The sequence below is a fragment of the Euwallacea fornicatus genome, chromosome 1 (genome assembly GCF_040115645.1).
Source record: "Euwallacea fornicatus isolate EFF26 chromosome 1, ASM4011564v1, whole genome shotgun sequence".
NCBI lineage: Eukaryota > Metazoa > Arthropoda > Insecta > Coleoptera > Curculionidae > Euwallacea > Euwallacea fornicatus.
The window spans coordinates 143054-161173 of NC_089541.1; the positions used below are offsets into that span (position 1 = coordinate 143054).

The 18120-nt window shown below is 35.0% G+C and overlaps 4 protein-coding genes and 1 pseudogene across 10 annotated transcripts; 2 read left to right on the forward strand and 3 right to left on the reverse strand.

The window, feature by feature from the left end:
• The first annotated feature begins 2219 nt into the window (after nucleotides 1–2219).
• Nucleotides 2220–3948, forward strand: LOC136345335 (uncharacterized). Of its 2 annotated transcripts, XM_066302023.1 has the most exons (7): nucleotides 2223–2445; nucleotides 2503–2642; nucleotides 2697–2885; nucleotides 2936–3025; nucleotides 3084–3357; nucleotides 3416–3680; nucleotides 3731–3948. In XM_066302023.1, exons 1-7 carry the CDS (start codon nucleotides 2407–2409, stop codon nucleotides 3898–3900), a joined length of 1167 nt encoding a protein of 388 aa, XP_066158120.1. In that variant the 5' UTR covers nucleotides 2223–2406; the 3' UTR covers nucleotides 3901–3948. The 2 variants fall into 2 exon arrangements, with proteins under 2 accessions (XP_066153582.1, XP_066158120.1); XM_066297485.1 differs by having other exon boundaries at nucleotides 2220–2445; nucleotides 2503–2885.
• Brd8 (Bromodomain containing 8) lies at nucleotides 3937–7531 on the reverse strand. The gene is made up of 2 exons (XM_066285289.1): nucleotides 6867–7531; nucleotides 3937–6602 (listed from the first exon to the last, which is right to left on the reverse strand). The coding sequence occupies exons 1-2, from the start codon at nucleotides 7261–7263 to the stop codon at nucleotides 4378–4380; spliced, it is 2622 nt and encodes an 873-aa protein (XP_066141386.1). The 5' UTR covers nucleotides 7264–7531; the 3' UTR covers nucleotides 3937–4377.
• A 291-nt stretch (nucleotides 7532–7822) lies between these two features.
• On the forward strand, nucleotides 7823–14574 carry LOC136350802 (cilia- and flagella-associated protein 410). 4 transcript variants are annotated; one of them, XM_066281276.1, is made up of 10 exons: nucleotides 7824–8275; nucleotides 8535–8600; nucleotides 11204–11371; nucleotides 11421–11519; nucleotides 11571–11709; nucleotides 11829–11915; nucleotides 11982–12104; nucleotides 13412–13525; nucleotides 13594–13734; nucleotides 13784–14574. In XM_066281276.1, the coding sequence occupies exons 1-10, from the start codon at nucleotides 8193–8195 to the stop codon at nucleotides 13892–13894; spliced, it is 1131 nt and encodes a 376-aa protein (XP_066137373.1). In that variant the 5' UTR covers nucleotides 7824–8192; the 3' UTR covers nucleotides 13895–14574. The 4 variants fall into 4 exon arrangements, with proteins under 4 accessions (XP_066138988.1, XP_066139744.1, XP_066137373.1 ...); XM_066282891.1 differs by lacking the exon at nucleotides 13412–13525 and having other exon boundaries at nucleotides 7823–8275; XM_066282064.1 differs by lacking the exon at nucleotides 11829–11915.
• On the reverse strand, nucleotides 9459–10772 carry LOC136340419 (E3 ubiquitin-protein ligase MARCHF2-like; annotated as a pseudogene).
• An 898-nt stretch (nucleotides 14575–15472) lies between the features above and the next one.
• On the reverse strand, nucleotides 15473–18075 carry Polr1E (RNA polymerase I subunit E). 3 transcript variants are annotated; one of them, XR_010732753.1, is made up of 8 exons: nucleotides 17945–18075; nucleotides 17807–17866; nucleotides 17394–17572; nucleotides 17116–17317; nucleotides 16871–17057; nucleotides 16604–16816; nucleotides 15806–16554; nucleotides 15473–15739 (listed from the first exon to the last, which is right to left on the reverse strand). XR_010732753.1 is itself a non-coding variant. In XM_066289745.1 (6 exons), exons 1-6 carry the CDS (start codon nucleotides 17847–17849, stop codon nucleotides 16308–16310), a joined length of 1071 nt encoding a protein of 356 aa, XP_066145842.1. In that variant the 5' UTR covers nucleotides 17850–18014; the 3' UTR covers nucleotides 15473–16307. The 3 variants fall into 3 exon arrangements, 1 of the variants encoding a protein (XP_066145842.1); XR_010732752.1 differs by having other exon boundaries at nucleotides 17807–18014; XM_066289745.1 differs by having other exon boundaries at nucleotides 15473–16554; nucleotides 17807–18014.
• Between the last annotated feature and the right edge of the window lie 45 nt (nucleotides 18076–18120).

Below are 18120 nucleotides of genomic sequence, written 5' to 3' on the forward strand. Positions count from 1 at the left end.
TTTGTGTCCTCTCTTTTTTTTGTTATTTTGTTTCTTTAATATTTTTTTCTTTCTTTTTTTTGTCTTCACTTTTTTTTATTTTTCGTTCCTTCTCTTTTGTGTCCTCTCTTTTTTTTGTTATTTTGTTTCTTTAATATTTTTTTCTTTCTTTTTTTTGTCTTCACTTTTTTTTATTTTTTGTTCCTTCTCTTTTGTGTCTTCTCTTTTTTTTGTTATTTTGTTTCTTTAATATTTTTTTCTTTCTTTTTCTTTTCTTCACTTTTTTTATTTTTTGTTCCTTCTTTTTTGTGTCTTTTCTTTTTTTTATTATATTGTTTCTTTAATATTTTTTCTTTCTTTTTCTTTTCTTCACTTTTTTTTATTTTTTGTTCCTTCTTTTTTGTGTTTTTTCTTTTTTTTATTATTTTGTTTCTTTAATATTTTTTCTTTCTTTTTCTTTTCTTCACTTTTTTTTATTTGTTGTTCCTTCTCTTTTGTGTCTTCACTTTTTTTTGTTATTTTGTTTCTTTAATATTTTTTCTTTCTTTTTCTTTTCTTCACTTTTTTTATTTTTTGTTCCTTCTTTTTTGTGTCTTTTCTTTTTTTGTTATTTTGTTTCTTTAATATTTCTTTCTTTCTTTTTCTTTTCTTCACTTTTTTATTTTTTGATCCTTCTTTTTTGTGTCTTTTCTTTTTTTTGTTATATTGTTTCTTTAATATTTTTTTCTTTCTTTTTATTTTCTTCACTTTTTTTTATTTTTTGTTCCTTCTTTTTTGTGTCTTTTCTTTTTTTTGTTATATTGTTTCTTTAATATTTTTTTCTTTCTTTTTATTTTCTTCACTTTTTTTTATTTTTTGTTCCTTCTCTTTTGTGTCTTCTCTTTTTTTTGTTATTTTGTTTCTTTAATATTTTTTTCCTTTTTGAGTTTTTTCTTTTTTTTGTTATTTTGTTCCTTTTTTTATTTCTTTATTCAATTTTTAATATAGTGAGGCAACTTGCACATAAGAAAAAGATAATGTGTTTTTTATTAAAACAACCAAAAACTAAAAACATTTTGTATCTACCAAACGAATCAAGAGGTCAAAACATTGTTTATATTATTGAAATTGACTTAAAAATTGAACCAAGATCGTGACTACGGTTTTTCTCTATCTACTCGGGCAATAACTGAATCCCCTTAATTACATCGAAAATATTACATTCTGTACTACTGCTCACATCACCAGAAAATTTAGAAATGTTTTGTTGCTGTTTTTGAATATTAATCTTTTACTGGTGTCAAACCAATGCCAAAATGTCAATGATACGGTTTGTTTACTACCTCTTTGACTTAACTTAGCTATAGTTCAAATCTCCTAAGTTTTTGTCTCATTACATTATGTAATATTAAAAGCCACATTACGTAAAATGACAAGTCATATAAATTTAATATGCTGAAGAAGAATAAAGACATATTTGAACATTAAAACATAACTCTATTTTTTTGCACTGTTGCCACTTAATTTATTAACGTTTTGGTTTAATTTTGTATTTTAAACTGTTGTGACTTTTGTTCATCAACTTCACTTCATCACTCAACAAAGTGGCAAAAATATGCTTTTTGAAAATTAAAATAGTGCTCTTGGTAATTTATTATTGATGTTGTTATTATTGTTGTTGGTATAACGCGCAACTTCATAAATAGTCGGTTTAAGAAGCTTAAAGCGTGTTTTATTAACTATTTTAAAAGATAATTGTAAAATAATGGGCCCCTGTTACCAATAAAATTAGTTAAAGAGATAAATTAAATTTAGTGTTTTATTTAGCGTGTTTTGAATACATTGAATTTGATTTTGCTTGTTTGTCAATTCGTAAGTAAAGTATTAATGGTAATAAAAAAAATGTGAGACTACATTCCCCTAAAAAAAATCGAAGCAGAAATAAACCTGTTACTAACATATCATTATTAGATGATAGTGCTATTCGTAAAAATATTTATGATGTGTATAAAAAGTGTAAGTATTTAATGGGTGATTGTTTTTATGAATGAGTACAAAATGTACTGATTTTAGAAATCATATAACTCTGCAGAAATTGCCTCTAGATTTGTTATTTATTGAGCAATAAAGATTATTATTATCTCTACTTTTTTCCTCATTGGTGTGATAATTACTTGCCCTGGATCTAATAATATTATTAAATACTATTAAATACTGATAACGTCGCACTAATACCTGACAAATTCCTGTTCCATATTCATTTTAGAAAGATGTGGCATCACTGCCGATGTGAAGTCTGTGACGTATATAAAAAGTTATGTGATTTGAACCATAATTGTTTGGTGAATAATTTAAGCGCTAAAACACCCCAACCTCAAAAATTCAGTGCTCACATATAGATACAACATAAACTTCATTTAAGCCCCTTAGACATTCCTAAATGATAAAATGAGTGCATTTCCAAACATTCATCCCCCCAGGAAAGAGGTAAATTTTTTTATTAAACCTTTTGAATTGAATATCATCCTTTTAAAAAATTTCTAGCCTAGGAGCACCCAAATCACACCACAGACATCCCACAAACTAAATACACAGCAACAAGCTTATACTTCGGTCCTGTACTGCGGCTTATGTCATTATTTCGAAAATAGCTCAGAGGTTCCATTGAATGTGTATTTTTTTAAGTTTGTTTACCACGCTGCCAGAAATTCACTGCATTCACTCGAAAAAAATTGCAGATTTCCTGATGATCCAGCATTGAGCTTGCAATGGAAGACAGCATTAAAATTAAAAGTGCCTGCAATACCTCTAAATTATGCCATTTGTTCTTTGCATTTTGTCAAATCAAATTTTACAGTGGGCCCAAGTGGGATATCATTGAAAAGTGATGCCATACCTTCATATAATCCTACCCAGAAAAGTCTATCGTGAGCTTGTGCTTTAATGAAGTTTTGTGAAGTTATGTTGAAATTTTTAGCACATATTCTGTTCCTCAAACTCAAAACGTCAGTGCAACAATTCCTTTAAGTAGCACGGTACCCATTCGAAGGATATTAAAACGAAAATGGTAACATACTATTACTTATTTTCTTCTGATTGAGCAAGTAGCACATTTAATTAATCAGCGATGCTACATTTGAAGACACAAGTGAGGGGAGACTCTTCAATGCTGCCTTTGAACCTAGCTCTACAGAACCAAAATTTTTGTTGCTCAAGAAAGAGAAACAGTCCCTTAATATGCTAAAAACCAGTATGGTAAAATTAAAAAAGAAAAAAAGTTATTATGAAAATATCATTAAACTGCGGCAAAAACAACTCAAAGAGCTGACTAATGCCTTAAATACTATAGGGGGGAGTTGTGGGATTACAAACTTAGCAAAACAAGTTACATCTACAGAAGTAAATTGACAATCATTTTCGAGGTAATTTTGTGTATAAAAGTCAATGAATTTTTCAGGCCCAAATTGTAACAAATTTAGGAGAAAAATTCGCAAAATTTATTAAAGAGAGGGAGTCTGTGTATTTATTGCAAAGGAAATCAAAACTCAATAAAACTAGTGTTGCTAAGGGTAATTTAATACAGCCAAGAAAAGAAGGAGATGGATGGATGGAAGAGATAAATATTGAGATTGTAGATGATGACTCAAACATATTAAAGCAGGCTAGTATTGGTGTGGGTCTTAAGGCTGGAAGGAAAGAGGCAAATTCAAATATCTCGGAGAGTAGGTATTAAAACATGTTACAATACTGGTAATATTTCAGTTATTTTTAGGTGTTACTAGTGAAAAAACCAAATTTTTTAAGGGAAAACTTAAAAAGTTAAATGAGTTTCAAACGGCGAAACTTCAAAAAATAAAGCAATTGAAAGGTGTTTTAGAGAAAAAAATTAAAATCGCACAAGATTTGGCAACAACTTTAGCTCTAACGGAACAACTAGGGTAAAATGGTAGGTGACTAAAGGATCTGAATAAAGTATAATTCGAAATATTATCTGTTTTTTATTTTATTTTAAATCTTATAACATAAATATAGTAAAATATCGGCGTAAATGAGACAACCACGCAATAGTCTTGTGTTGAACCTCCTACATGCCTTTTATATGGCTGGAACATTCTGCAAGAAGTGCCCAGACTATTGGCTACGTTGCCAAACATTCATAAATTTCTTATGAAGAAAATGTTGATGCTTTTCCAGCAATTGCTATAATGCTTAAATTTTCTGCTGTAACTTTTATTAAAGTTAACCTTTTTATCAACATATATATACATAATTTATTTGAAGAATTTAGTGATGAGTCGATAACATGCGTAGATATATTATTTTAAAAACTCATTTAATCCTTGTATCAGGAAGTTCCTATCCGCGATGAGACAGAAAACTAGCCTATGACTTGCTGAAACAATAGAATCGTAAAGAACCCTAATCTTCCCTCTTCTTCTTAGCTTTATTGGCAGGTTCATCAGTAATCCGCTTTCTTTTACAATTCAAATCGCTGGTCCTAGTTTCTCGTCTACTTGGCGCGTCCACACTCCCCGCCGCCTCTAACAATATCTCGATGGACTCCATGGCTTCCTGCTGCATCTGCAGCGCCATATTGTACACAGTGTCGAGTGTTTTATTGTACATAACCGCGTTGGTGAACATTAGCATCACGTCCCTCTTAAACTCCAACGAGGTGCGAATAACTCCACTGTCAATATTCTTTTTGATGGTTTGCAAGTCCATAGGTCTGTAAACTGTAGAACTGTACCCCGGTGCTTGTTCCTCGGTGATAGGTTTAAGGAAAAGTGAAGCGTATTTGTTAGAGGAAAGACGGTTGTAGACGAGCATCACTGATTTCTTCCAATTGCGATAATCTTTGTCGTCATCGAAGGCTGACGTGTTTGAAGCCGGCGAGTTGGGTAGAGAGTCTACTGGGGTGGATGGAGTGGAGTAGCGTCTTTTGACGGGTTTTAGTTGCTCGTCTTCAGTCCAAGGGCTGTTGGATCTATCGTTCTCGGACTTTAAACGCTGCTTCTTGTCTAACTCCTTGAAATCTCCCATGTCATCAGACATGCTATCAAATTGAGCTTTTTCAATGGCGAGTAGCATATCAAAGCTCTTTTCTTCTTTCTTTTTTAGACGGGAGTAATCTCTTTTTGCCTTCCCAGTTTTATCGATTTTCACCTCCATGGCGATGTCATAAAGGTCATCATTAAACTCTGATGTTTGAGGGATGCTTATATCTGCCTCTGCATTGTTTTCTTCTTCTGTTAGTTCTGGCTCCTTAGTCTCTGGTTCTACTGGGGCTACTTCTTTGACTTCATCCTCTAATTTTGTTAAAGGTGGTTCTTCTATGGAATTGGTCTTAGATTCTTCTTCTTGAGTTGAGTGGACGATATCACGTATCTGAGACTTATTAAACTCTTTTTCTCCCTCGGGTTCTTCTGCGTGCACCTCAACAATTTCTACAGACCCATGATGGGTTGGCATTTGAGGCTGTGCAGGAGCAATCAATGATTTCCCTGGTGACTCACTTTTTTCCTTTTCTGATATTACTGAAGTCTTTTCCTCAGTTTCTTCATTTTTAGATGGCGATTGCTGTTGGTAGAGCGGCACGTACTGCCCGCTTTCTTGCTTTAAACTTGAGGGCTTTACTGGAGATTCAAACAGCACTGGATCTTCCTGGAACTCAAAAGGATCTACTACAGCTGGAGCTTCTGCAGGCACAGAGTTTTCTTCAACTTTATCATTTTTGACCTTCTCAGTGGTTTCTTCTTTCACACTCCCTTTATTCTTCAAGGCTTCAACCTCCTCTTGCTCCTGCTCCAAATCATCAAGCTCCAGGCTAATCTTGATATCTCCATTACCATCCAACTCCAAGTGCTGCTCCGGATCAGACACTAGATCATGATTATTCTCAATTATTTCCGAAATAATGTCGTCAACTTCCTCTTTTTTGATCTCTGGAAAAGGGCCATCTTCGACTAAAATACTCTTAGCTAGATCATCAATTTTGATACTGGCATCATCCAAAATGTCTGCATTTAGTGGCTGGTCTTCTCCTTCACATGATATAAGCTGAGGTATGTTAGATGTTATGGGTGCAGTTGAATTGAGAAGGCTAGTAATAGTGGGGCTAGAAGTGGTGTTGCTAACTTCAGTAAGTTTGTTCGCATGATTAGTAATAGCACTATGTAGTATTGAAGTTGATACTGGATTGTGAACTTGAGATGGAGACTTTAAGAGGCTAGTCAACAATGGTGCCAGTCCAGGTTTCGTTGTATTCTCAGAAGTCTCTTGCAATTGTCCGTTGGGAAATTGTAAAAGAGTTTTTGATGGCGACTGCAGTAGAGGGGAAGATACATATTGCTGTTGCTGATATGCAGGAAGTGACTCGCGGTTTTGGATTTGCGCAGGTGGCGTTTGGCAATTGGATTCGCGCTCATCTTCAATGAACTCCTCTACTAAATCCGGTGTTTTACGCTTTTGTCCCATGTTTGGAATGGAAGCCATTCCAGAACGCCAAGCGCGCTCCATTTCTTGTTTCCGTAAATCGCGTTGCTTTAGCCATTTTGCGTGATTTTGAGCTTCAAGTTCTCGTTTCGCTTCTTCATCGTCGATTTCTTTACACCATTTATCCAACTGCTCTTCAGTAACTCTACCTGTGAAATATTTCTCGTGTCTTTTCAATGAAGTATGTGTATTATTAAAAATACACACAATATAGTATATTGAGTGGTGCTAATGTTTATTTCAGTAGAATTCAGTACTTTTACCTTCAAGCACTCTAAGCATCATCTATTTAAATTCTTCTTCTCAAAAATAATAGCAAAAAACTGAGAGAAAACTTTGCTTAAAGCTCTCGAAGCTTAATACCGAACTCAGTTGTAGTAGTTCCTTCATATTTCTACCCCTGTTGTCCTTACCTGACTGCAAAACCTTCATATCCTCCTGCAGCTTTTTATATTCAGCTTTTTCTTCAGCAAGTAATTTCCTCAACTCAGCTTGCCGATCACAAATCAGTTGCTTCAAAATGCACTCAGCAGGAGTTTCTGCTGCACTATCCCTTTTCTTCCTTTTGGGGATATCGACGTTAGCCAGTAAAGCCCCATACTGAGCTACACAGTCCTTCTGGTGAAACCAATCAGGTGGTCTATTGGTTTCGCCAAATGGTTTCAAAGAGCGGCTCACAGATATCCAATTTTGGTCTCCACTTCGTGTTACCGCAGATGCTAAGCATAATTGCTCTCGAAGAGACCATTTGTCCAAGGGTTCTCGTTTAATTTGGAGGCGTTCTTGAATTGACGGTGAGGCGATGTTCATCTTTATGGCAAGGGCTTGGAAGTTGTCGAATGCGGTTTAGAGAGTTTGTGGTGTGGTGTAATTAAAAGGAAAAGTTAGTTTTTATGATGTGTGATCTCAGTTCAGTATCGAAGTTAAAGAAACTTTAATAATTGTGTTTGGAGAAAGAAATTATCAGAAACCGAACGAATCCCATGCATTTCGGATATTTATTATTTTGGGTACTTGTTTACTTTATGGAAGAAAGTGAAAGAATATTATAATTTATTTTTTTGACAAAAGAGTAAACACGAGGGCATATAGATGTATCACTATCTCCTTTTATTACGTGGCGTTAACGGTAAAGAAATAGGTTTTCATTATGTTTGATTGATCTTTTCTGCCATCCTGATTTACTACGGTTTTGGTGGTTTATTTGTATTAAATTGCGATTTTACTAAAAATGTGTTATTATACACAAATATTTTAAGGTTTTTGCCTCTCCACAACGTCCTTTCTCACAGCGTGCTCTGATTGGATGTCATTCATAACATTTGTTTTATGTCACTTGTATATCATTGTCATTTCCCCTTCCATGACAGTTGCATTTTTTTAAAGAAATTTGCATTTCAAAGAACTGTAGAGTCTGAAGACTCGAGAATGAATTGTTCAAATTAGATTGGAAACTGCGGTTTTAGTGTAAGGAAGGGAGGTCACGTCGCTCAGCACACGCGATCGCGCCTACTCGCGTTTCAACTCCATCCATAAACGAGGGATCTCGTCGTGTTTAGTGCTCATTTGCGCTTTTGCATGTAAATAAACAAATTTAGCAAAACCGCAAATAGTTGCTGCACCTGCTCAGGTTTATTAATTTGTTAGTCTGACGCGGAAGGAAAACGATGAATCGGGACTCGCCGAGAAACAGTTAATTTCCAGTGTTTTTTTCCTTTGACCAAGTGGAAGTGGGGACAATGGCCAAGAGGCTCACTGAGGAAATGGTCATTGCCAGGACCAAAATTTCTGACCTGTCCAAGATCAAAAGATTGAATTGTTGGTAAGAATCGTTGTTGTGCTATTGACGAAAAAGGAAGGCCTTGTATAGGTTTCAGAAAGTTGCTTGGGTGGCTAAAGTAAGTACTCATGGTAACCGCGCGTTGCTCGGCTCTTAATCTGAAGTGAACAATCATCCCAGAGTTCACGTAATGATAAAGTCAATCCGTGTAACTCTCTGGAAAAAATGTCTGTACAACAGGCACTGAAAATACATATATTAAAGAATTTTAAATATGAATTAAAAGATTGTTTTGTTTCAGGGGCAGTGAGCTTGTGGATGTGTCTTTGCTAAGGAAAATACCTAACGTTGAAGTTCTGTCTTTAAGGTGAGTTTGTCTGTAACCCCAACAGCAAATCAGATTTCAAATATTTTAGTTTGTTAGGTGGGAGTGTTCAAGACACATGAAAGTGGCTATTAATCCAAAACCACACCCTTTATTTCCATAATTATAAGGATTTTCTAACTAATCTACTTGATCAAAATCAATAACTCACACAGACCACAGGCCAAAACCCTGCTTATGCGGCCAACAAACAATTTAGAACAACCTTCTACTGTTTCATAATAATTCATGTTATCACATCCTTGAAATTTACAATTTTAACCCAATGCTATAGGGTTAATAATTATCAAGATAACTTAACACACGATGGAAATAAAACCGTGGAAAAAATGAAACAATGGCAATACCACCGTTGATTGATACAATGTACTGCCGATTGTTTGGCAAGCTACTTTTTAATGAACCAACTGGAACATTAACGAGGTTATTGACTGCTTGAGCTTGAATCCGTTTCCTCTTGTCTTGGTCCAGTTTCCACGCAATCAAAAATATTCTAACCGAAATATGTTAGAGCCTGTTTGGTATGACACAATCATTTAGCATATGGAGTAAAAACAAACACAAGGAATCGTATTTTCTGTTTGATGTTTCAAGAAAGCCCTTTTGTGTCTTTCCCCTGTTATTCATGTACCGCTAGATAAATAAGGCATTATTAAAGCCCGCATCAAGGTAGATAATTCACCAGCAACCGCATGTTTATTTACGGTTTCCTTCTGCATAAAAATGAGTCACAGGTGGGCTGCGGACTCGCCCTAGAAGGAATGGATTATAGACTAGCGTTTCGCAAGGTCGCACGTTTTAGTTTTCGACACGAGACACGCAAAAAACCTCAGTAACATATCCTCAAAATAATTTATTATTTCCCCTCAACAATAATCACTTCTACATCGTTTTCCCACGAGGCTTAATCTTGATCTTCGACGGCACTAACTTTAATCTTCGAATGTGCGTTGTACCACTCCCTCCAAGCGTCCACATGTTTCTTCACGGTCTCAATCAACCACGAGAAGTAAATTAAATCAATTGCGGCAATTCCAAACACTGCAGAAAAAGCTATGATGTGTGAATGTAACCTCCCAGTAGTGACAATGTTCTTTTTCAAAAAAGCTTCAAAGATCAACATCATCATGTACGTGGAGGTCATTACTGATGGAGTGTAGATGGAGAATGACATTAAATCCAGGATGATTTCCTTGCGATTCAAATCGGGGTGTCTAAGAAACACCAAAATTGACCGAGAGATGCTATATTGGGGCTCTCGAATGATTCTATAGCGATGCCGGCAAAGTTCACAATTGTTTTGGTTGGATTCCTTTAGCCACGTTTCCAGGCACTTAAGATGTACCAAAGCGATAGTTCCCCTGCATTTACAAGGTGTCAACAAATCATCAATACTCTGCCCTCCGTGGCAGATACGACAGATTAAGTCTTCAGACAAGCGAAAGTGTGAAGACTCCAAGGAGTGCATGAAGAGATTATTAGTTTCTAGTATAAGTTTATCTGAATCGGCCATGCTTCATACAGAAACCACGGGATGGTAGACTGTACCAACCTTTGCAAATGGTGTTTCAGATGATGAAATTGAGTAACTTGATTTGCGAGGAACAGTTGCTGCAGCTGCTAAGCTTTGAATTCCTTCTCGGTTATCGAGAAAATTCTAGAGCTCTTCTGATGAGTTTGTTCCAGACGAGGCACATCAATGTTGACCAGATTGGAAGTAGATTCGATGAAGATGAGCGTCACAAAAACGTCCTGTTTTTGGCCATTTTTGTTCATACTGAAAATTTTGATAATTGGTGCGATGACTGATGATTGATGAGTGACTGCAGGTGTGATTCTTGGATAGAATTTCCAAAAAATTCATTAAATTTTTCGACATATCAGCAATGTATTTGTTCTTGTCTTGCCACATTATTGTTCGTTACTATTTTAGTTAATTTAGGCTTACTTCACGATTTTAGGAGTTACATGAGCGGTCATATTATGACTTTGAGATGTTTTATTCATGTAATTACGCTCTTTCCTGCATTTTTCGAGAGTGTAACTAAATAATTCCGCAGCTGGAATTTTCATTATAACATAAATTGCTTTAAAAACTGGTTTTCCTGGTGCGCCCACGCAATACGGCTCGTTTCATTGTCAACATTCATGCGTTAAACATCATCATCTCGTGTATAGTATGGCAATCTCAAGGCGATTACCAAAAACTTTTGAAATGATTAGTATCGCAAGCAATTAAGCCTTTGTTTTGGTCTTTTCGGACCTTCCTCGTACACTCAAATTACTACGTTCCAACGAACAGGAGAAAGTCTTTGTTAAACGATCTGGTTATAAGTACCAGATTTCTGCTAACACACTTCACCTGCAATTAGCGTAAATTGGTACCATTTGTACTTGGTGAATTAATAGTTTTTGGATCACAGCATGTCTAATATGAAAAAGCAAATGTTGGTCTTGAGTTGACTAGTTAGGGAGAATTGTTACTTTGAACTTGAACTTATTTGTGTTGATGTATTGTGTGTGAATGAAATTCCATCGAAATTTATAATCTCTCTCATTGTCTCTATCTAAAATGCTTCTTCCAGCATCAACAAAATCCACAGCCTTGCCGATTTCCAATTCTGCAGACGCCTGGAGGAGCTTTACATCAGACAGAACGATATCAGAGACATCAACGAGGTGATCTATTTGCAGAATTTGCCCAATTTGAAGAACCTCTGGCTGGGGGAGAATCCTTGCTGTAACGCTGAAGGGCAAGTTTAAGTCCATCGTCCGAATTAGCGCTTATGTAGATTTTTGCAGGTATCGATTGGCCATCATTAAAGCCCTGCCGCAGTTGCAGAAGCTCGATAATGTGGCGATTACACAAGAAGAGTTGAGGGAGGCTCAGAGGCGCGGAAAGTATGTTAATCGAGACGATATTAGAGTTTCTTTATGAAGTAATGTCTTAAGGAACTTGTGCCATCCTGATGATGTTCAAGAGGAATCTGAAGAGGAATATGCTCCCGCTTCGCCTCCTCAGCAATATCGCTATTCTGAGTACTCGGAGCAGGAGTACTGCCCCGCACAGCGGGTGAGCCCGCGTCAAGAGGTGAGAGTTGTTTGTGATAACATTGATGCACTAATATTTCAATGTGAAGTTGTTCCTTAAACAGTACCATTTCACCTCCATTTTAACCGTACTAATCGATTAATTTTTCATCGCATAAGACTGACTATGAGCTAGAGGAGAGCGAGGATCAGTACCCTAGGGAAGATGTGTCTGAAGAGAGTCGGGATTACTCCCCCTCGCAAAGGGTACGTAACGACAGCTTTGATGTCATTTTAGATTTTTAGGATTTGTTTATTTTATTTATATTCCAGCAAAGTCCCCCTAGGAGGCAGGAGCAACGAAGGAGCTATAGCCCCGAGGAACAAACGTATGTTGAGCGACGAAGAAACAGTTATGAAATGGAGTCTTCTAGACCTGCTTCGCAGTATTTTGAGGTAAGTTTTAGTAAGATAAATTGTTACATTATGTTGGTTACAGTAGATGATGGTCATCAAAGAGTTTTGAAGAAAACGAAACGAATAATAATCTGATGGTGCCAAATCACGACTATATGGTGGATGCAGCGTTAGTTTCCAATTTAGTTATAATAATTTTTCACGTGTTATGAAAGATGTGTGGGATCTGCTGTTATTATGATTTTCAAGACGTTTTCTCGCGGTTTCTTCGTTCAATTTCGATAGCTGACGACAGTACATATTCGAATTAATAGTTTGGTTTCTTGGAAACAATTAAAAATAAACAATACCGCTGTAGTCCCACTACACAGAAAGCATAATTTTCCTTTGATAAATATTGGTCTTGGATGTTGATTGTGAAGGTTCATCTTGCTTGGTCTATAATCGTTTTTGTTCTAAATACGTCATCGTAAACAATCCATTTTTTTATCATCGTTGTGAGTCTTTAGGAATGAGTTGTTTTGGATAGTATTCGGCATAGAATTGCATACATTAATGCGTTTGTTGAGATAAACTTCTTTCAATTCGTGAGAAACCCAAACATCCAGTTTGTTTATGTAATCGAGCTGTTGCAGGTGCAAATAAACGATCGAATTCAATATGTCGAGGTTCTCTGCTATCTCTCATGTTGTCATAGCCCAGTTAGTTTCGATTAACGTCTTTATGTTGTTGTTATTGATGGTAATTCGGCAACCAGTATGTGATACATCATGCACATTAAAATTTTCGTGACGAAAACAAAACGAGCAAACCAAGACTGGCATTGACGTTCATTAAAAGAGTTTTCACCATAAACTTCACACAATTTCTTCTGAACTTTGTACTGCAGTTTTGTCATTTCCAAAGTAAACTAATTAAATGTACCGATAAAGCTCATTTTGATTATCTATCTTCAATTTTACTTTTAACTAATTTGTTGTTTACTAATAACGCTCAATTTTCGACTGAAGAAGTCTAAACCTAATTTTTAAAATGATATAGGCCATGCAATCACTACCGTTATAGATATACAGTTCGATTTATCTATGAGAAAAAAAACGATATTATTTATCAAACAATTCAATAAGAGAACGCAGTCAGAATCAAATGCAAAACCTATGATTTGATGATATGATTTGTTATACGAAGTTGTGTTCCAGTTTCTTGACATTATGGTGAAAACTATTTTCTTACACTTTAATCATTATTCCGAATAGAATATAACTACATTGAACTAGTTTTTAAAACAATAATCTTTATAACTGACCAACATGCTTACTAAAGTTTGACTTTATTAACATTGTCAGAAATCATCTACTACAACTAACTCATTCGAAGAACACCAATCATCATGCGAAAGTCAAACCACTGCTTACAGAGAATCGAAAATAGTCACCAGTCAATCGGCTAGTTGTATTAAGGTAAACACAGATTAATATACACCGATATTCATATCTTTTCCTCCTGCAATTTAAACCTTTTTCTCCAGGAATACACAAACGGGGACAGATACATCCAGAGCCAACAATATCGAACGGAAGGCAGTGAAGTGTCTAATCAGGCGGACAAGAAATTCGCGTGTTCGGCTGCGATTCACAGACCGCCATTCGTTAGACGTCCAGTCACCAGGGTAATTCATTTTTACATAGATTTAAAACTTCCTATTAATCAATTCGTAGAACTCCAATATTTTATCGGCGGTCCTTTGTCTGGTGAAAGAGTTAGACTATCCGAGCCTAGAGGTTGTGGAAATGGCGGTTAGGTGTCGTATGGATGAGCTGATGGAATGACCTGAGTCTCAAGCGAAAAATCGAGTAACCAACGAAGAACTTGCTTTAAGCACAATAACTCCGAACTTAAGCTTTAATTAATTAAGATAAGATTGGCTTCAGCTCAAAAGGCGTGTCTTTTAAAGAGAAGTTATAACACGAATTCTAATGATTACTGAAGGTTTTGCGCCATATTTGAGCGAAGTAATTGTACTTATACATACAATTGCATTTATACAATTATTATGATACAAAAAAGTACATATGTATATGTACCTACCGTATGAAAAGGAGGTGCGTTGGATCTCTGGAGGCGTAGATAAATACGACCAACTTGTTTTAACACAGCACATACTTACTGCCTATTATTAAGAATAAAATTCTTGAAGTAGAAGCTCAAAAATTACGCATTCCAATAGACGGCAGCTACTCAAAGAAAGACTGGAATTGTGTAAGGTTTCTACTTAAAAATATAACCACAAAAGTGCGTACTAATAAAACATATTATAAATACGCTTAACTTTTTTAGTGTGCAATAACGTGGCGGCTCACTTTATTGGGTTTATAAAACCCTCGTTCTTTGATTATTTCTTGTAACGTACAATTTTGGACTTAAATGATTCTTTATTACAGTTTAAATGAAATCATGTGCAATGTACTTAGTAGTCTTTATTGTTGAATAATAAATTAATTTTGCTATACGTTTTAATGAGTATTAATATATATACATACGTATATGTGTGTGTCATTAAAAATAGTATATAAAACTCTGATAAAAAGTATTGCAACACATTTACAACTTTTATATACTCGACATTTAAAAAAAAAAGCATTTAATGTAATATTTTCGATTTTCAAAATTTTAACCTTGCCACTCCTATTGACTTTTTATTTTCAAATGTAAAGGTACCAATGCAGTATATCAAATGAAAGATGATTCAATAAGAGGTACAACGACATACTAAGAATTAAAATTGGATCCATAGTTTTCTTAAAAGTCCCTATCCTAAAAAGATTAAAAGTTTTAAATGAAAAAATGACAAGATGTAGAAATTTCAAATAATATTCAACGTAAACGATATTTTAAATACAAAATATTTTGTTTTTCATAAAATTCATTAATAGTTTGATTTAGCTATCAGACATCTATCATAGTTAAAATATCAAAAAACGGATCGTTTGTTTGAAAAGTAAAGAATTGAAATTTTAATCTTTAGGGTTTGGAGATAGCAAAAGAATTTATGAAAGGTGTGTTTTGTTTTTAATGAGAATTATGCAGTCCGACCTATTATTAGAACTGTAGTTTGTCGGGTTAATGGAAAATTTCAACAACCTGAAAATATGAAATCTGTTCCAAAATGTGCAAAACTGCGAACAGCAACTAGTGGCGATAAAGCACTAGACATTTTTTAATGTTTTGATTAAAACTGCATACTAGCAAACTTGCTAATAAAATTTATGCATGTATCTGGAAAAACAGTACGGAGACTTTTAAAACAAAAAAATTTTCATCCATATAAAATTTCCTTTGCCCAGGAGTTGTCGAAAATTTTTGATCGTAGGATGAAATTTTATCGATGCAAGTAAAAGTCGTTCACCTTCTTTTTTACAATTTTATTTTCGAATGAACTAATGTTTTACAAGCACTTTACAGTTACATTAAGTTTTTATACCCATAAATTTAGAAAAATTTTACACTGTATGAATCATCAGGAATGACACTTAAGTCGGTGAGTATGTTGCTTTTCGCAAATCCATCCCCATCTACGCAATAACAGTTGAGAAAATATGACTGTAAAGGCTTGTAGTTTCCGTTGGGAAGGCAGGTTTGGCTTGAATCATATTTGAGATAGTCTCTAGTGCAATCTAAAACACATAAAAATAACCAATCGGGAAAGTAAAAGAAGAGCGATAAAGCGCACTTATACTTACCATTAGTATAATTTTTGCACTTTGGCAGGCCCAAGGTGGGCAATTAAGCGTCGCCTTCAAGGCTCTGATGAAAGCCGTTTTCGGGACACTAGTCAGTCCAGCCTTTGTGCCTTCTCCAGAAGTGTGCGTGTGTTGGAGTTTTGCATCGATGACACTGCATGATGGTCGCGTATTTCGATTGGTTAGAGCGTCTCCTACTAAAGCCCCAGTTACGGTCAAAAACCCCTTTATATGTCCATAGGGCACAAATTCCATTTTTAATTTTGTCCGAAATTCGTTCATATCAACCCCGCATACTTCACCGTATTATAGTAAACTACCCAAGTACCACGTCAGAAACAGCGATTTCTAGTCTTGATATCTCTATTCTTTTTCAGAAAGAAACACTGTGACTGTTTATATATCAACAAAAACACTAGGATTGATCTTGTAAAAACATATTCTCCATTCATATAAAAACAATATTTTACACTACCAAAAATAATTTATTCTCTTCGTTTATCTAGACGTTTCTCTTCCTCTTCAAATTGGGCATTACTGGTGGAGGAACCGGTATCCTAAGCACAATCCCCGCCTTTTCTTTGTTCGATGGACTAAAACCCAAATTCCTGGCAAATTCCATCATCTTTTTAACCCCCACTTTCATGTCTTTGGAAATCATTTCAAGATCCAATTGAAAGTCCATCGCTAGCATGAGCAACACAATAATGTAACACAAACCTTTGTCTTTCATACTTATTGACCGCATCCTGCAACCTTAAATTCATTCAAACTGTAATTCTTTAATCGACCCGTTACCTGTTGACCATATAATTTTGCTTTATGTGCTTGTCAACGTCTGCAGAGCAGTCGCAGGCAACAAATTTCTTGGTCATACTTTTTAAGGGGGTATTCATAAATTTCACCAAATAATTAACATACAGAAGGGTTTTGCACTTATCTACAACACTGCTTTCAGGAAGGGTGGACGATCGAAGTTGGGACATACTTTTGGCTACTGTCAACACTAACCTAAATAATAAGATTTTTACTACCTTATTAGAATTAATAATATAAGAAAGTTACTCATAGTCGGCAAAATCGTCATTTTCCAGGATTTCAGATACTCTTTCTTCGAGAGAGTCCAAAACTCCCTTGGGAACCAAGTCATTTAAATTATAGACATCCTCTTTTACAGTGGCATCTCTATTTATTTTAGGTCGATATAAACTTTCCTCTCCATTAAGCTGAGGAAGATCTGGCACACTAATATCTATCGTAAAAAAAAAAAAAAAGATCACTTAGTAAAGAAGAAAATTCAATTTAAATACCTGCAACAGTCGTCTCCAAATATTCCTTCACATTCTCAATATTCATAGTCAATCGCTCTTGTTGCTCAATGGCTCTCTTGACTTTTTGAGAGCCAAATTGTTTTCTTAAATTCACAACAGACTCTTTGGATTTCAAAGGGGTAACACCATTTTCCTGCAGCAATGGTGTGATAGTGCTGGTGTCCAATTGGATTAATTGCACCTATGATTTGTTATAGCACAAAATAAAATTATTTATAACATACACCGAAAAAATAAAAATACGATAAAAATACAACCTTTTTTGAATGATCATTGTGCACTACTAGAAACGTGTTATAGTTGGTTACAGGACCGCTATAGACCATGTCATCATTGGTTATGCCTACAAGCTTTTGTTTTGATGCTTGATCAATGAAACAAACTGATTTTAGGGATTTTTCCTGGCCCAATTGAATTTTCCCATTTTGGAATTGAACTAAAAATTGGCGTTAATGTGGAGGTTTGTAGTAATGATAATAATGGTTTGTATGGTATAACTACAGTAGTAATCATTTGAATTTAAGGTTACCAAAGGTCCAATTTAAAATGTTAAGTAACTGACTATTTAGAAGTATATCAATCAGGCATTAGACGTCGGCAATTATCAAAATAAGCTTTATTAAAGGTGAATCACGCGAGGCACATGTAACGATTCAATTTAGAAACTTACTCAAAATTGGTTTGTTATCTTCTACAATATCTGCTTTAGGCATATCGCATTCAGTTGCATCTATAAATAAGTCCGTTATCCAAATTAATTAGAAAAGGGTTAAAACATTTCCAAAAAAAGGAAATTTGCTTTGTTTACCAAAATTTTAATTGGAATATGGTCACCGTTAATTCTTATTTTAACGTCGTCGCCGGCGGCTGAATAATATCGCTTGTTACATTACTGCCGAACGTTAACGGAGTGGTTAGAACAGAGCAATAAATATTAGGCACTTTTGGTTTGTTTTTATTCAAGTTTCTCTGTGTATACAGAGT

Excerpts from the sequence above, each read along its gene's own strand:
- LOC136345335 (XM_066297485.1), top strand. The coding sequence starts at position 2,407 with ATGAGTGCATTTCCAAACATTCATCCCCCCAGGAAAGAG. Across the intron at positions 2,446-2,502 it reads TTCATCCCCCCAGGAAAGAG|CCTAGGAGCACCCAAATCAC; the intron begins GTAAATTTTTTT and ends AAAAATTTCTAG. Across the intron at positions 3,026-3,083 it reads AGGATATTAAAACGAAAATG|CGATGCTACATTTGAAGACA; the intron begins GTAACATACTAT and ends TTAATTAATCAG.
- Brd8 (XM_066285289.1), bottom strand. The coding sequence starts at position 7,263 with ATGAACATCGCCTCACCGTCAATTCAAGAACGCCTCCAAATTAAACGA. Across the intron at positions 6,603-6,866 it reads TATGAAGGTTTTGCAGTCAG|GTAGAGTTACTGAAGAGCAG; the intron begins GTAAGGACAACA and ends AATATTTCACAG.
- LOC136350802 (XM_066281276.1), top strand. The coding sequence starts at position 8,193 with ATGGCCAAGAGGCTCACTGAGGAAATGGTCATTGCCAGGACCAAAATT. Across the intron at positions 8,601-11,203 it reads GTTGAAGTTCTGTCTTTAAG|CATCAACAAAATCCACAGCC; the intron begins GTGAGTTTGTCT and ends TGCTTCTTCCAG. Across the intron at positions 12,105-13,411 it reads CTGCTTCGCAGTATTTTGAG|AAATCATCTACTACAACTAA; the intron begins GTAAGTTTTAGT and ends TAACATTGTCAG.
- Polr1E (XM_066289745.1), bottom strand. The coding sequence starts at position 17,849 with ATGCCTAAAGCAGATATTGTAGAAGATAACAAACCAATTTTGA. Across the intron at positions 17,573-17,806 it reads AGATAACAAACCAATTTTGA|TTCAATTCCAAAATGGGAAA; the intron begins GTAAGTTTCTAA and ends GCCAATTTTTAG. Across the intron at positions 16,817-16,870 it reads GACGATTTTGCCGACTATGA|GTTAGTGTTGACAGTAGCCA; the intron begins GTAACTTTCTTA and ends CTTATTATTTAG.